The sequence below is a fragment of the Calliopsis andreniformis genome, chromosome 9 (assembly GCF_051401765.1).
Source record: "Calliopsis andreniformis isolate RMS-2024a chromosome 9, iyCalAndr_principal, whole genome shotgun sequence".
NCBI classification, from domain to species: domain Eukaryota; kingdom Metazoa; phylum Arthropoda; class Insecta; order Hymenoptera; family Andrenidae; genus Calliopsis; species Calliopsis andreniformis.
In genome coordinates, this window is record NC_135070.1 from 22,000,151 (window position 1) to 22,018,085 (window position 17,935).

The 17,935-nt window shown below is 38.9% G+C and overlaps 1 protein-coding gene across 1 annotated transcript; it reads right to left on the reverse strand.

Moving 5' to 3' along the window:
* Window positions 1-925: 925 nt before the first annotated feature.
* Cyp18a1 (Cytochrome P450 18a1) lies at window positions 926-3,848 on the reverse strand. The gene is made up of 5 exons (XM_076383996.1): window positions 3,393-3,848; window positions 2,937-3,058; window positions 2,380-2,809; window positions 2,009-2,273; window positions 926-1,462 (listed from the first exon to the last, which is right to left on the reverse strand). Exons 1-5 carry the CDS (start codon window positions 3,763-3,765, stop codon window positions 1,033-1,035), a joined length of 1,620 nt encoding a protein of 539 aa, XP_076240111.1. The 5' UTR covers window positions 3,766-3,848; the 3' UTR covers window positions 926-1,032.
* Between the last annotated feature and the right edge of the window lie 14,087 nt (window positions 3,849-17,935).

Sequence of the window (17,935 nt, forward strand, 5' to 3'; positions counted from 1 at the left end):
TCACGAAAATCGTAATTTTAGGCTAAAAATAGTATTCGCTCAACCTACAACCTTAATATCTAATTGATACCGATTCAATTCGATCAACACTTCCAAACGACATACTTCCAAAAGACATTGTTGTACCATGATTATTATACGTATTAAATCGAATTATATCATCCAATCATACTTCGTACATACACGCATTTACAAATTTGTTACGCACCTTTTATCAATTCGTTCAGCTGTCTAAGCAATACTTATCCTATTATCACTATTAGGTATACTATAGCTAATACTCTTACTCTTTCTCTGATCTCTATTAATATCGTTCTCCTCGTTACCGTTGCAATTAATAATACTACTATTGTTAGTACCGTTTCTATCTCTGTTGTCGTTATTACAACTGTCATTGATATTGTTCTTTTTTGTGGCTATACTGTTGTCATCATTGTCGTCGTCGTCGTCGTTCGTCGTCGTCGTCGTCGTTGTCGTCGTCGTCGTCGTCATTACCATCGCTTTAATCGTTATTTATAATTCTTGTCTTCTGTTGTATTAGAAACAGCGTCATAATTGTGCTCTTCGAAATCGTTACGTATTACCTTCACTCAACAATCGTGGAAAATAAATTTCGGACCAACGTTAAAAAGTTTTTCCGCGAAATAGGCATGAAATCTAATATTGTTCAACTCAAGTTAATAATTGAATAAGTACAAATACCGAGTACAGTAAGCATACTTACGAGTATCAATAACGAACGGTGCTGAAAGGTAGGTAATACATATTTTTAGAGAAATAGCGCCGAACAAGATGCAAGTTAGTATACGAAGATGAGGGTAAGAATCAAGTTTCGAGAATATCTTTCGATATAAAACACAATTAAGTAAATAGAATTAAAATTGGTCGTTACATATAGACGAAATGAATGGAAAATTGAATGGATTTGCAAGTATCGTGTCACGTCGGCGTTGGGTCGCGGTATTAGGAACGACTACCGTGCTCCGTTGGTCGTTTTGGAGCGTTAAAAGAAAAAAAAAACACCGTGAATTTTCAGTGACTGCCAATGTTCCGCAAAATGGCACCTGAGGAGGTTGCATCGTTACTCGCATCTTCGATGAGGTCTAGATTTCTCGGCAATAAACAAACATCGAATGGATCGGGTGTGACGGTGATACCTGCATTACCGCGTAAGCTCGGCAGAGACGCACCCTCCGGCAATCTTAATTCGAATGTGTGCATCAACGAGCTAAAGAACAGGAATAATTCCATGCGTGCCAACACATCGCCCAGGCACATACGTCTACCAACACCGAAAGGCATAAAGTATTCCGGTTTCTGGACTTTACCTTCGGCCGAGAGAAATCGACTCGGTCGAAACTCTTCAGGCTTCTCCCAAAGTTCCGGATCCATGTGTACCGCGTGCAGTAACGGCACCACCTGTGACCCAGCCGGTATCCTATAGCCATGTAACGTCACATCCCTGAAATAACCGTAAGATTTCCAAAACCATTACCTAGCCATTCTTCTTGTTTCCTTCCCTTTCATTATCACCGTCTCTACTCCATCGTCGTCGATCCCCCACCAGTCCCTTTTCCCCCGCCTTTCCACCTTCATCCACTTATTTCTTTCTCGATTCAACGTTGTTACATACACATTCACTTTTCGTCAGAACGTATAGATACGTATCATACAGAAATATGTAAAAACAATTTGAGAAGGGGCAACTATTTCTTTGCCAAAAGACATGTTTTCAGCGAGCAAATAGAAATGTGAATAGACAACTGCTTTCACTTTTACCGCTGTATTTATCACCGCCTATTCGAATGCCATGGGTTTCGACATAAAATTTGATCAAAACCACGGTTACTAAATTGATTTTAGTTTTCCGTCTATCACCAGTAAACAAGAAGTTGGCGAAATGAGAAGGGAAAGGAATAAATTGTACTTACAAATACCAAATAAAAGAATCGTCAAAATCGATCATGAATTGCGTTGCATGAAAATGCATAAGAGTAAAGCCCATTACCGTGTGGTTGCGTGAGTGGTTCCCAAGGGTACTATGCTCGACCTTCGAAGAACTTCGAGTATAGTAGCTTCTGTAACTGGAAGAAATGGGAGATCTTCTAGGCCGGGCATCCTTGACTTTCCAACTATCTGATCCAACTCTTCTCGTACCGCAATTGCAGCTTCCGGATGATGAAGCATTAAGATTATCGCCCATTCTAACGTAGTCTTCACAGTTTCCATGCCAGCCGAGAACAAATCCCCAAGAATTTGTTGCATTTGACGATCTGGTGATGTAAAAACAGGATGAATTGTAGGATAGATGCTACAGATGATAAACTTGTACAATTCCGTTGTGTTATGATTCAAATTTTCTCAAAGAAAATTGCTCACCGTGATTTTTTCCTTGAAAAAGCATCGCCGCGCGATCTTCTCCCTTCGCTTTCTCGATCTCGAGTAAATACGCGTCAACTAGGTCTCGCACAATATTTTCATCAAAAGTTGCTCTATGTTGATCGACTGTCTCCTGAAAGAAATCTGCCATTTCCGCACGATTCTCTGATATTTTGTTTCGAATCTTTTGGAGACAAGGCAAGTAACGCATCACGGGTATGAAATTCACTGCAGCCATGCTGCCAAACAGCTTAAACCCTTCCTCGATCAAATCCATAAACCTCTTGAATCTATTATCCCCATGTTGAAAGCGAACTCCCATTATAATGGAGCAAATTACATTGCTAATCGACATTCCAAGAGAGGCTGAAACATCGATCGGTGCACCCCGCTGGGACGTTAGTCCTCGAAGAAATGTCTTAACTTCACGCTAAAAATGAACGTATGAGATAATGGTTAACGATTTGTGCACGAAATCAGTTGTATAGAAAGAACAGATAAAAGAGGAGAAGTTAGAAAAGTGGAGGAGTATTAATTTGTCAACGTAAATCGCTCACCATGATTTTCGATTCCATAATTTTCTTTCCACTGCCCATATAGGTCATACCGAAGCTTCTGAGCTTATCGTGAAGAAATTTTCTTTGTTCTTTCCACATAGCACCTTCCGTGTTGATAATACCTACAAGAGAGAAAACCTCTTGAATTCTAAAAGATCAAAATCATGAATAATTGAAAATGAGCACATGATAAGGTATTCTAAAGATGACTAATGTGTACCTAGCATTACTCATGTTAAATTTTTTTGCAAATAATCACGGAATCGAAAAAGTCGGTGATACGATAGAAAGTTGCACGAAAAGGAGAGATAGAGAAGAAGAAGGAGATAGATAGATAATATATATTTTGTTGTTCGTATGAAGAAAAGGAAGCAAGTAAGCGAAATGACGAAACGACCAAGTTCCGATAAAGCAAGTTATAAAAAAGGGGAATATAATATGTAGATAAACACTTACCATATCCACCGAGGATATTGATGAACTCGGTATGCGGCCTTCCAGTAAACTCCTCTCGACGAAATGTATCACGAATAGTACGATGATCGCTAAGCACGACCACCAGTTGTGTTCCTAATCGAGCACTGAACATCGAACCGTACCTTTTTGCAAGTTCACTGTATTGTAGGTGAACGTCACCTTTTAGAAAGGGCAAATAACCAAACACAGGTACGCCCCAAGGACCTGGAGGCAAGGAACGCACGTACTTAAGCCATTGTAAGCACCTTGCCACTAATAATACAACGAGGAATACGAGAAACGTGCAAAGGACCTCGATTCTTGTACCACCCATAGCTTGCCAGGTCCACTGCACCGCGTGTTCCACTAGCATTGCAATACGTATCTAATAACAATTCGCAAATTTTATGTTTCACGAACCTGACTGTGTCAGGTCTTAACTTCAATATGCTGTCTTCTTTTCTAGCTTCGATCGTCTCGTATTTGTCCCCTTCTTTCTCACTTTTCTAGCTTCCCCTCTTCTTCATTCTTCTCCTCTATCCCTTCTTTCACACCTTTTTCCTTCTGCCGTTTTTCTATCTTCTTTCCCTCCTTTTATCGTAATAACCACTTTATCTACTCTTTTCAACGTCTAAACTTGTAAAAGATCGTTTCGTTCTCTTTTCCTTTCTTCCTCTTTTCCTTCTCAATCTCTTTCTTTATTCCTCTCTATCTCCTTTTTCTTTTCTTCCCTTTTCCTTTGCGTTATATTCGTCCGTTTTGATAAAAATTCAAATAAATGAGAAGAATGTGCGTAGTAATATTGCCTCAATATTAATTTGAATTTTACTTCACAGTAATACGAGTTTCTTCTTAAAAATTATACTTTCAAAATTTTCGGCTTCAAACATTAAACCAAACGGGGTAGGTGGAGTATAATTTGGAGGGAAGAATTCGGGAGGAATGTATACCTAGGTATATGCTTGCATGTATACGGCAACCGTGAGATTGGAACAACTTAGATACTTGGTAAGATGTACTGAAAGAAATCTTATACGAAAAGATTTCGTTGATATTATATACGAGTTCTGTGTAAACGAATTTACTGTTCTATAAAGGGAAGAAAATTACGAACAACAAAGACAATTATTAAATCAACTATAATAGGCAATTATAAAAACTGATGAAGATTTGAATTGATGTGAAAGGAGGTAAAACTAATGCAGGAAACTGAGAGAAATACAGTATATAGATTTACTGTACGAATAGGTAATTTAGCTTAACACTTATATAGATAGGTAGATGTATACGTAGACAGGAGGGAGTTATTAATTGATTTGTCCATAAATAGGTAAACTGGTATTTCTTCTCAGAGAAAGAGGAAGTGGAAGAGAAAGTGATAGATAAAAGGAGGTGGAGGAGCAAAAAGAGCAGCAGGTTGAGAAGAGGAGGAGCAGGAAGAAGAGGGAAAGAAGGAGGAGAAAGAAGCAGAAGGAGAAGGAGAGAGGGAGAAGGAGGAGGGGGAGGAGGAGGAGAAGGAGGAGGAGGAGGAGGAGGAGGAGGAAGAGAAGATGGAGAAGATAATAGAAAAGAAGGAAAAGGAGTAGAAGGGATAGAATGAAAGAAAGAAAAAAAGTCGGTCACCGCCGCAGCCGAATTTGCCGGCTCGCTCGCTATGTCGTGAATCCTGCGAGCCACGGGAAGATTGAATGTATACTAACATACACCTTCTTGTCCTTGCCCGTCTTATATAGTGAGTCATCGAGTATCGGCCCCCCAGCGAGTCTAAACGGTCCCCCGGATGCCACTCAAGTGCCCCCGGCAGTCTCTGGACATGGTGGGGCAGCGGCATAAAGAGGAGCAGAGACGAACGCAAAAGAACGGAAGGAGCCAAGAAAGACGGTGGACCGTTGAACAAGTTACCGTGAAATCAAACTCGGTGGGGGAAAAGCGTGGGTTTTACCTTCAGGGTGGTGGATACTTCCGCCAAGGGTGCGAGGGCGGGCTCTCTTGTTCCTTGGTCTTGTTGGTCAGAAACCACGAGGTCTCCTCTCTTGCCGGATTGGTGGGGGATTCGGGCCCCCTGCAGGGATTCGAAACCATTGCTCTGTAGTAGGGATATCACCACCACCGACCCCAACAGTGCAAATGCCCCTTCATTTTACACGCAAAGAATCTTTAGGTCAATTAAGAATTAAGTAGTCCCATACTCTTTTTCCTCCCTTCTCTTTACTCTACAAATTTTCCATTTTTCCTCTGTATCAAGCGAAATGCATATTATATAGGTACATGTCTATGGAATACGGAGAACAGCAAGAGACTACGGCGGAAATAGGAACGGAGTCATCGAGAAAGGGCAGACCATAACTATGATATTATGCTGTACTCAATATCAAAGGAAACAATTGGTTTGAACGATATTCAAATTCCTAATCCGTTACGGTGCGTAGATGTCGTCAAATTCACATCGGCTCACCAGATACAACGCGCCTTCTTTCATTGAAATTTAAAAAAGTGTAAGTAAGTAATTATACAATATTACTACAAGAATCATGTATATAATGCGACAGAATCTTGTAAGAAAAAGTTACAGATGATCAAGCAGAACATTTTTTATGTTTGAACGAGACTCATTTAACGGCCCAAGCTGACCCAGACCTGGCCTCCGCAGAGCAGTCGCGGTTCTTCAGTGGCTGGGTCATTGACCCAGTTCGTATTCTTTCTCGATAGCCACGTCCGGTTTTCACCAGGGACGGTACCAGAAATATCCCTTTTGCTGTCGGGGACGAGCATTCTCCGGATCAACGCCCTCGAACTCGAAGGAAAACGCGTCTCATTCGTACGATACGTAAATACGTACCTTACCTATAGTAATTTGCCGTGATTCGTAAAAAATATCATAAGCACCATTTACCAATTCATCAAACTGTCATACACTTATACACAGTTCACAGTTGATTGACTTATCGATAATATTCATATAGTTGAACGTTTTACGCTATACACAGTGAAAAATTTTGATGTTCTCATCGATGTAAAAATGATGAAGATTTGAGAATGAAGGAGTATAAGTAGGTACTACATGAAGATAAATTATTACCTACTTTTCCAGGTTTTCTTTTTTCTAGAAAAATGTACAAAAATATGGACGAATGACTGAACGAATGAATGAACGGGCAAATTCGAAATCGAAATCGTTTGGTAAAATTCGATTCCAACAAATTATCAATAATCGAAATTTTTTTTTAAAGATTGCTATTCACAACAATTTTACGTTGAACAATCGGATGCAGTGTTAAATACATATGTATATGTATGGATATTGAATTGTAATTATTATGCGACGAAAAGAAAATGATTCATCGATTGCTGGTAGTAGGCCAAATTAACAGGCGGTTTCTCCGAAGGAAAAACCACCACGCCAAGATTAAATGCTTGTGAACGGAACTGATATGTTGTAACATCGCGTGAGCCTTAAGATAACGTTTGACCTTCGAAGGCTACAAAATACGTACATACATGTACATGTACTTACATGGCATATAAAACTGCAGTTGCTAGCCCTCGCTACATGTATAGGGTTACCAAATTTTCTAAAATAAATAATATCGATATAACAACTAAAATCTGAAATTAAAGTACTAACTGTACATCTATAAAATGATTTATGGACATTCAGATATTTTTACTACTTACGTAAAAACACGCAGGTCATGCACCTGTCAATTTCACATTTTTCTTTCGAAATGCGTTCTGTCCTTTTCAGGAATAGACTTACAAGGCCTATAGGTGTTAAAATACTCACAGATAACTTTCACAGATTATAACTACTCGTTATAACGTTAAATAGGAGATAACATTCTATTCTGTTAAGCAAAAGAGCACTACAGCGTCGCTCAATGTCGTTGTGAATAATATCTGTGTAGACGAAAGTATAACTGTATCATACTCCATACGTATGAATGTATGTATGTATGTATGTATGTATGAATGTATGTATGTATGTATGTATGTATGTATGTATGTATGTATGTATGTATGTATGAATGTATGTATGTATGTATTTATCTACGTATGTATGTATCTCAGTGTTCGCAACGAAATTCGCAGTTCCATCACTGATCAATGAATTCTGCAGTCACGTTAAAGGATCACCGTTCCTTGCGATGGAATTCGATTCCAACTAAAATAGTATGCTTTTTGCACTATCTATTGGTACATACGTGTCATCATCTACTTCCGATCCCGCATAGATATTTCGCCCATGTGTATGCATATTTCGATCCTGTTTTAGACGTAATATGTACATACATATATGTACGTAAGTATACACACATATAGGTATATCCATATCGTAGAAAACAGCGTAATGCTTGCGGTTCGTATTATAATCCACTGTACAATCCGTCATAATTGAATTAACGACGCTACTTGTTATTCGAAACAACTAGAGCAACTTCACTTAGGCACGGCCTAGTCACACGCTAAAATGCAGAATAAAAAATTGTAGTAAGTACATAGATAAATTCGTCTGCGCTTTACATATACCTACTTCAAGACGTACTCTTTAAAGATCCTAAAAAATAAAATCGATATCTATTTCTCATCAATACCGTTACTAATATTTCAGGCGCTTCGGAAACTATTCTCATGCACATAATATATACCTACATAACATATATGTATCCAGTTACTAGCTTCTAAATTAACAATATTCGATGCAAATCAAATGAAAATTTAGTAAATATGTAACCATTGGTTAATAGGTTAATATACATGCAGGATGTATAAAGAGTGTTCGACATACTCGTGTTATTGTAAGTAGTATTATAACCGTTACGTTAGGTGTACCTAATAGTGGGTACGCGTGCATGCAAACGTGATATCAATTTTCTAAATGTATGCATACGCAAGAAATAACTTACTCGCGTAATCAAGCCTGCAATTTCTGATTGTTTACATGCGAGGGCATTGCCCAGATGCCGTTTACCTTACGTACATTCCAGGTGTTACCACTCCCTCCTTCACCACCTCGCGATTCCAAGCTCCAACCGCTTTCAACGAGCATACGACGGCGACGCGCGACGCGTGTACGGATCACACGCGATCCGCGCGTACACGTTCGCTCTCTCACGCCTATCAGCAGGAGCAAGCCACGAGACGCATGGTTACAAAGTGTACGCAAGATTGTGTAGGAGTACAGCTAACTATGTACATAGGTACAAGCTGCGTAGGTACCGATTCGGATAGTAATGTTCTATTCATTCTACTATTAGATTCAACGTGAACTGTGACGGTGATTATGTTGCGCCTTATCCATATATATTATACATAATAACTACATTAACGGATCAAATCTCTATTGGGTATATGTATGTACATAGTATGTATAGTTGAGATTAGATTGAAACAACTTAAACACTATAACCGAGTTCAAAATCACAGCGTAGATAATCAGAATTTGCCTCAACATAGATATATGTAGGTACATGCATGAACCGATTGCCCATTACTTTACAATTACCCATTCTACTACATACGCACTATATACTATATGTATGTATCCTTCTGACACACATGTATGTATGTCTACATGTAGTTACTTACATGGACCTGCGTAGTTTGTCCATGCTAAATATGTACGACAAAGTAGGTGACATAGATGGTTAAACCGAGACGGTGAGAGTTAGAAAGGTCGAAGAGCACGTAAAAATCAAAGTTTAAAAATATTTTCAAATATTGCGATAGAGTAAAGAGATTTAATAAGAACGTGAACCGATCGATACAAGTTGAACAACCGGCAGATCGCCATTTTAATTATTCTTGATACAAAACAGATCAACTAGCACTAATGAAGAATAAAGAAGGAGAAGGAGAAACCAGGAATGTCAGAGAATTTTTAGCGAGCTTAACGCGATATACTGCGCGTGTACTATTCATCTTCGAACGGGTTTCCTTTCTAACGGCTAATAACGGGGCCTGACCAGTCAGGTAGCATAAGGCCGTTTTTGACAGTCCGTTATTCTTCATTCGGACCGTTTCTCGAATTTTCTGTAGAAGCCCCCACCCCTTCCTGTGCCCTTTTCTGATCCGTTAGAACCCACGACGACGACGAGCATTAACTGTGCAGCAAATCATATACATGGATATGTATGGATATCCGAATTAGAAATTCAGATTGACACGCGAATTTGCGAAGGAGCACTCAGCAATACGTATTTAGATATCATCGTGTGTTTCCGCAATTCGTTTAGTCAAATTTACTTCTTCCTTCATCTTCTTACTCTAATTCATTCACTCTACAACACTTCTGAGTTTGTTATCATTTCGTTACTCGTACCATACACCTTGCAGGCACTTCTCGAAGCTCGAATTTTTTCGTCGCAGGCTTCTTCGAAAAACAATGAACGGCGCGGAATCAGAAAAACGGGAGTCGAAGTCGAGAACGCGTAGATGCCACAGCCGTAGATGAAGAGTGTGAAAAAGTGCGTGCGACGCGTATTGCAAGCACGTGCAATACGTGCGAGTGCGTAACAGTGAGGATAATGTCAGGTGAAGGACCGAACGATGCGTCGAACGGATCAACTGGTTGTTTGATTGCCCGGTTGCTCGGTTGTCCGGTTGGTCGCATGCTCGGTTCCTCGATCGCTCGCCCGTTACCATCACTGACCACTGCCAACGGGTCGATAACCCGAGACCTCTTTCGCAGCCGAATTTTCGAAGCTCGTTCTAGCGTGTCGAATTCAATACCTACACCGCACAATCTCTCGCTCTTTCGATCTCGCCTACCCTTACCCACCCTCATCTACCCTCTCACCGCTCTCCCTCCATTTCGTTTCATCTCTTTTCTCCGAATACAAAAATTTAGGCTGACACTAAACCAATAACTCTTATCGAGTCTCGTGAAACTGAAAGGTGTAACCACCAATTCCTACTGCATCAATCATCGACAAAACCCTACGTAAGAACGACAAAACGGAACAACTCAAACAACTATATGTATAGCACCTCCGAGTTTGAGCTCGAAGGAGCGCGAAGGTGAACGACCGGCAGAGTGGTATAAGGTATAAGTGCCGTACAGTAATACACAAACGCTGTCTCAACCTATAGTTATCTCTCTCAATTCGGTCCTTCTTTTTCGAACGATTCGTTTCACCTTGTAACTGACCAAAAATTCCATATCCGCTTAGCAGGGTATCAGGCAGCACTGCGTAACCATGATCATCTCAATCGATGACACGGTGAGGTCTGTATTTTCCATACATATATATGCGGTGATATCTATGTATCTGTATCTGCAGGTACATATACAATGTGTCAAGCTCAACGTCGACCTACCAGGTGTAATTGATAATAATTTACTTGAAGAAACCAATGAGCAACCATCTGAAAGTTTTCGGCAATTACTTCTCAATTATAACTTTCTAACTTACCTTACGTACTTAACTTACCAGCACGATGCGATGTGACCCAACGCGGTGTCAGAGAAACAAATCTTACAAGAACGCACTGCGTTCTCGTGCCTTCTCGTTTTCCTTTATGCAGACGAAAGGGAGAGCGATAAAAGGCAAAAAGACCACAAAGAGTTAGTCAAAGAGGCCAAAAGAAAAAAAATGCATTATAGTAGAAACAACAAGAAAGAAAAAAAAATCAAATAAGTGACATTTTTTTCGTACGTCATACATTATTCTGCAAGTAGAAATGCACGTGTGAATTAAAGCGAGGAACGGTCAATGCTCGACTGACCTCAACAACAGTAAAAGTGACAAACGACTCGACTTCTCGTTCAAGTTAGCCGCGGAACTTGATTTCTCGATTCTCTTGCCCCATAACTTACTGATTGTGAGACAATCTAGTCGACCGCACATTAGCCTTCGATCTACTTTCCGTGCGAAATTCATTCTTGCATATCTTAAAGAGGGAAATGTTGACGCCGTTCTGGTGTGATCATTTCCAAATACGACACACCACAAGAACGTCAAATTTCTGTTCATTTTTTGTAAAGTCATAGTAAAAGGCATTCAAAGGAGAAGGAAAAGGCTAAATTTCATGAGGAAACAACTTGTGAAACGATAATGTCGTGATCGATATACGTACAAACAGCACCAAGAAGAATTGCAAATGTGACTGCGGGGTGATTGGTTGGGAATGGCTTGAAACGAGATCGAAATATCAACGCAAGTCTCTCAAACAGGAAACCTCGTTGGTATCTCTCGAGGAAACATTCGTGTTCTCCGAGTCAGGGCCGTATTAAGTCGAATGATTCGTCAATGGTAGGGAAACACCTTTATTTCTTCTTATTTTTTTGTTTTACTGTTATTTTATCGACGACGTCACGTCTCATCAGGAACGAATCTAACAATAACATGTTACATTCTCTCGTTTTTCTGAACGGATCGCTGTCGTCGCATTGTTTACCCGACATAGGTAGGACAAATTGAAAAGCGCCACACGCGTATTTCTTATTCACAAATACTACCTACATCCTTACGATTCGTTATCGATCGCTACTTCAATAGCTGACACCTACACGAAATTTTTTATTCTTATAAAAGTACTTGAAATTTTCTTTTTCTTTGACAAGGTTAAAGTTAGTTGATTTCGAACCCTCATCAATCCGTTCCTGTGAGACCAGTCGTTTACATCGATCGATCGGTATGCGTCGTACTGCGCACTCGCTCTTACCTTTCGGATCGCATGATCCAAACCTTCGAAAGGACGTTGACCGGTGGTCTACCAAGATCGTAACAAGTGTATCAAATGCTATCGCAGCCGTATGCGAGATTATGTTCGATGTGTGTTCTATATACCTACCGTGATTTCATGGACTAGAGGAAAACGTAATACCAGTCGAACAACAGAGAGAAAGGGAGGGCGGGGGAGAGAGAGAGAGAGGAAGTACACATAACAATAATGAAGGAACGTTTCTTTCAAAGGAGAAGGCTAGACTAAAAGCGAGGTATAAAGAGAGAATTAAACTCCTGCTTCGTTTGTCCAAAGTTAGGTGTAACTATCTACGTACCTACATACATACTTTTATTCATAAAATGTTTTATTTGCTTCACAGTTGTTAGATGCGTTAGAAATGGAATAAAAGAGTACGAACAAACGAAATTTGAAACGAATAAAAGCCGAGGAAATATGGTGTCTGACTGCACGATACACCCGCGTCGAACGGTCGAAAGACGCCATCGATGCATCGTCGTCGTCTCATTATAATCTTCGTCAGCTTAATACGAGCTCCTCCGTTACACTGTTCGTTTCTTAAACACCTTAAAGTCGTAAGCTGAAAATTAACACTGACTAACAACGATGTATGTAAGTACGTCAATGGTATCGTCTACCTACATTCTACGTGACAGAAACAACCTTTTCGTCCAAAACGATAAGAATTACTAACACTTTCTGTTTATCGGTCATTTACGTATATCGTAACGTTGCATCTCTCGTACTCGCTCGAGAACTAAATTACTTCCATGATCCACCATTTCTACTAACAATAAGTTATCGGTAAGTCAAACTCTAATACTTGCTTAAAATCTCAATTCTATACGATCAAGAGATTCATTCTTTTGGAATTAAACCAATACAATTGAATAAAATTCCATTCAAGAGAAATACTGTACCGATCGACCATGAGAAGCCAATCGTAATTACGTCATGCTGGCAACAAATATAGAATCACTGTCACTCTCAATGTAAACTGTAATATGAACATGGGTCATAGGCCTCATCTTCTCGCTCTTACGTTTCATTGCACAATTACTTAGGTACATAGGCTCCCGATTTTTTTCAAATCTACTACAACCTCGATCTCAACTGCGACATACAGCCTCAATACCGTTATTTTTTTATACTCGAATTTTCAACTCACTTACATTCTTCTCAAGTATTCCTCTTTTTGTTCACAAACGATACCAGTATAGTTGCCATTAATTCCAAGCAAAGGAAAAAACTAAGATCTACCGAGTACTTACCTAAATACGCAAATGACGGAGGGAATACAAAAAAGAAGAAACAACTAAGAGTAAGGAAATAAGGCGGTAAGGGACGAGAGAAGTACGTAGAAGGAAAAAGCGAAAACAAGAGGAACAAGAAGATGAAGTGCAAAGATTCGAACGAAGTGAACGGATAACATTTTTACTCTTCTTTCCATCCGTGACGCATTTACGTTAAACGTACAAGTTAAGAATTCTTGTCGCTGCTGCACCCGTATAATTCCAGGGTCAAGCTTTATCTTACAGAACCGTTTGTTTCTCAAGCTTAATGCGGAAAGAATATCTATAGTTTCTTAATAAGAATACCTACTCGTGTCTTGTGTCAAATACAGTACAAATAGGTAATACATTCCTATTTTTAACATTTACGGAAAAGTGGATAGTATTCTAAATAGAAAGTTGGAAGAAGATGAGGATTTATTACATTTTGCCAAACGAGATTTTTCTTCATTCTTTTTCTAATTCCTGCAATCCTTCTTTTCGCTAAGTTTTCGAGACACTTGAATCGTTTGTCACAATATTCGATTCGGTAGTGTACAGAGATGACTTCGAAATATCGTTTCGAGAGCTTCCCGAACACAGTGTCAGGTAAAAATGGTCGAATAAAAATAAGCGGCCCGCCATAATCGTATGTATCTGGGTATTTGGGTAGTCTCCGTTTGGTAACCTTGGTTATAACCTCGTTTCGAGAGTATGGCGCACGCATTTGGCTGTTTGACCACGAATCACGAACAGCATTTATTCGGGACTTGAGGTTCGGTACCCGATTTTTGTTATTTCCGAAATCGAAACCGTCGTCCCTGAATAACGAAATTGGTCAGTGCTTTCGTACCGATTAACGGTCTTACACGCGCGCGCGCGCGCACACACACACACGCACACACACACATATCTATTCATGCTTTCGAAATTTATTGCTTCTCCCTTACGCAATCTTCCTTCAACTTGCTTTTTCTTTCGTTATCGTTACTAGTGTTACTTTCGATCGTTTCGTTCTCACGAACTAAACCAACAAACTTCTTCAAACTTTCGTAAACGCACGTGCATCTTTCATTTCCTTCGTTACAATTTTCATCGAAAAATGTGAAGAAAAAAAAATTAAAAATCAGGTTCTTCTACAAGATCGCAACAATAACTCGATAAAAAGGAAAAGACAAAAAAGAAAAGATAGATGTTAGCAACTTCCGTACGAATACATATATAATCGAAATCATGCAGTTTGGTTAACTCACGTCTCACGTCCAACCTTCGATCGCGAAATCATAAATTTCCTATAATAATATTGACTAATTTACGATTGATGGTGAAAAAAGATAGTATTTAGTTACCAGAGCATCCGACAATCGCGCAATTCTTTCTAAAATAAATCTATTTTGTTAAAAAGGTAACGCATTAACCTATTTTATTAATAGAAAATACTCCACGCATTGCCAGTAATTCTCTAGTTGATTCCATAGTGTTTAATCAGCGGTGAGAAAGAAAAGACTAATGTCGAACTGCTGGCAGTTATTTAGTAACTGTGGCGGTGGATACTGTATTAGTACCAATGCCGATGCAAACGGTTACGACTGCAACATTCAACAACCAACATCTTCCGAAAACGTCTGTCCCGCGAGGTCTCCCCGAACAATTTGCATCGTACCACCTTTTCCTCAGAGACCTACATGGAAGCCTTGCTGCATTCGGAAATTTAATTACCCGTGCACAACGCATGCAAGACCTCGAACCTTCATACGCTTCAATGATTTTGATTTGGCTTCACAGTACTAAAGATACCGTTGTGTTTCTAGTAAGTACATAGCCTATGGAATATTCTATTCTCAATCATATATTTTCAACCGTTACGTTTCAAAACGTAAACTTAAATATGGTTGTAGTTACTAGTGAAAATGTTTTAATAGCATTGGAAACAATTTTACGCGTTACCGTTATGATTGGTAGCCGAAGAATACTACTTTTTGTACAGCTTCGCTAAAAGTCTATAAAAAGCAACGAATAAAAATGACTGTTCAAGATAGTATGCATTTGTATGTACGTTCAAATTTTATCGTCTAACTGTGATATTGTCGCATTTGTATGCACTCGCAAATTATGAACTGGCGTGACCTAACCAAAATTATTCGATTGTCCTATACATACAGAAAAGATTTTTAAAACTGACTATCGCTGTGCTTGTCGCAGTTTTATCTTTGTGAAAGCAGAGACGTTAGACGCAGCTACTATCTTGAAAATCGTCGGGAAGATCGAGTTTACCCGACATATGAAACGTCTTTTCCTCTCTGATATGAACGAACCGTGTATAATATTGTATAACAGACACGGACGTTTTGCTGCGTACAAATCCGGAGATCACAAATTAGCGGCAACGCGCGGACACAAATCATCTACTACTACTTGTTAATGTTTGCCACAGGGTTGATGCCTATCCGTCATATTAGAAACTGCTTTCAAATCTCAATCAACGATTCGTCACTAATTTCTAATAGAAATTTTTTTCTACTATGATAATATTTTGCAATGATTTTCTTTTTTCTCCTTCATTTTTTTTATTTGCCTATTTCATTCAAAAATTTGGAATAAAATAATTAAGACACTTCTTTCCTAACAACAATTACGCCACATGCATTTCATTACGTTTGAATGATTCTGAAACCTTTTCGTTGCTTTCTCCAGCAATATGTTCATTGTCAAGGGAAAGTCCGAAATGGATAACTTGGGAAACAACACGAGAAGAAACATTTAGGAAATATATGTATAGAAACAACAGCGGACGATGTTCTCCAGTTAACCTCGACAAACCACTTTCCCTTTCCTGAGCCGCATTTTCGAACGGCCGCCGCTTAGTTAGTGCGGAAGCTTTATGCCAGTACTTAACAGTAGTAATTCATCTCGAACAGATTCTTTTCACCTGGTTGGTTCTCTATAAATTATTTTGAACATTTCTAACGAATGAAGAAACATTTCACAGAAAACCGGATAATTAAATAGCTAAATCAATTTTGTATTTCAGATACAAATTGTATTTCAGATTCATAAGTAATTTTTGGAAATCCAATCGCATATTGTATTCTTGTCTATCATACACAAATATACATACATACCTACACCGTTTTTTATCGTTAGTTTCATGCGTTTCTCTACTTTCTCAAAATATTGACATAAATGATCTACAATATTCAAGACTAAAGCAATGACGAAAAGATCTGATCGCACGATAAAATATTTTTCTGTTCTTGGGAATAAGCAGCAACTAAAAAACATATGCATATGTATGCATGTGTACGATGACGTACACGCAATCCTCTTGCTTAGCTTCTCTCTTCGCATCGGTTTATCTTTAACTGTAAAGAATTTTACCAAAAATCTAACTATATAGCTGTTTAGCGCCTAGAGAGTTCGCTTTCACGCCCTCCAGGCTTTTGCGTCATTAATGCGACGAATTTGTCGATGGTAATTCATAATTAGCTAAGAAACTACTTCAGAAATATAAGTTAAACCTGTTCATACGTATTGCGAGACTTTGTCGAAGCCTCGAACGTAATCGCTTTCGTTCGTCACACGCAATACAAATCAAGAAAAAACGAAATTTTTCCATAAGCGTGCAGAACGTTGACCGATGAAAATCATGAATTATCAAACAGGAATTACATACTCACTGTACCTTTCAGAATAAAATCGATGATTACAATTTGATAACATTTATTCATTTTTATCTGACCAAGCTACATTTAAACTCTAATCTATAAGCATTTACTACCTACCCTTCAACCATTATAAGAATAATAACAAGAGTCGTTACGTACATAGGTACCGAAACAATTGAATTCTGTATAAAAACGCTGTAAGGTGAAAATACCTGCAGTCCAAGGGTCGAAACGGCTGGCGCCAACAACTTATCGAACGGTTGGATGCCGCCGCGCCGTACGATGTTCGTACTACCTACCCCATCAACCATGGTCGTATCCTTAGAAACTCGGGCAAATGGCCAAATACAGTTCCGTTTCGTTCACTGAAAATCTCTGCATGATCAAATCTTTGTCAGCAAAATATGTCCTTACCACTTCGTACATACTACCGCAATACGCAGCCGAATTTGTAAACGGCTTTTTTACAAATTAATTTAGACTGCAACACTCAGCTGATAAACAAGTGATAAATATACAGGTACGATCGACCTGTTAAAGTAGAGAAAAGGAAAGTGTCGAGTACACCGAAATCAAACCATGGGAACGAGAGAACAAATTCTTTCTTTGGTATCTTCTATAATACCTAGGTACTTATTATGTACATATATACATGTATGTATAAGTAGTGTACAAGGTAGTAGGGTACATGTACATACAGAAACGAAAGTTAGGAACACGCATTTTCTACTGATTTCTTTTCGCACCCTTACCGCAACCATTCCGTATGGTTACCTACATCTTTAAGATCACTAAGAGACTTTATTTACAGATTATATTTTATTTCTGTTTAATCATGTTCAGTCACATTGAGTCAACCCCATTAAAAATTACTACCGACATTGATGTTTACGAATATAACTAAATGATGTCGATAATGACT

Bases quoted from the DNA above. Each gene is read 5' to 3' on its own strand.
- Cyp18a1 (XM_076383996.1), bottom strand. From the start codon at position 3,765: ATGCTAGTGGAACACGCGGTGCAGTGGACCTGGCAAGCTATGGGTGGT. The intron at 2,810-2,936 runs GTGAGCGATTTA...GTTCATTTTTAG, and splicing joins TTATGGAATCGAAAATCATG to CGTGAAGTTAAGACATTTCT. The intron at 1,463-2,008 runs GTAATGGGCTTT...CGGTTATTTCAG, and splicing joins ACCACTCACGCAACCACACG to GGATGTGACGTTACATGGCT.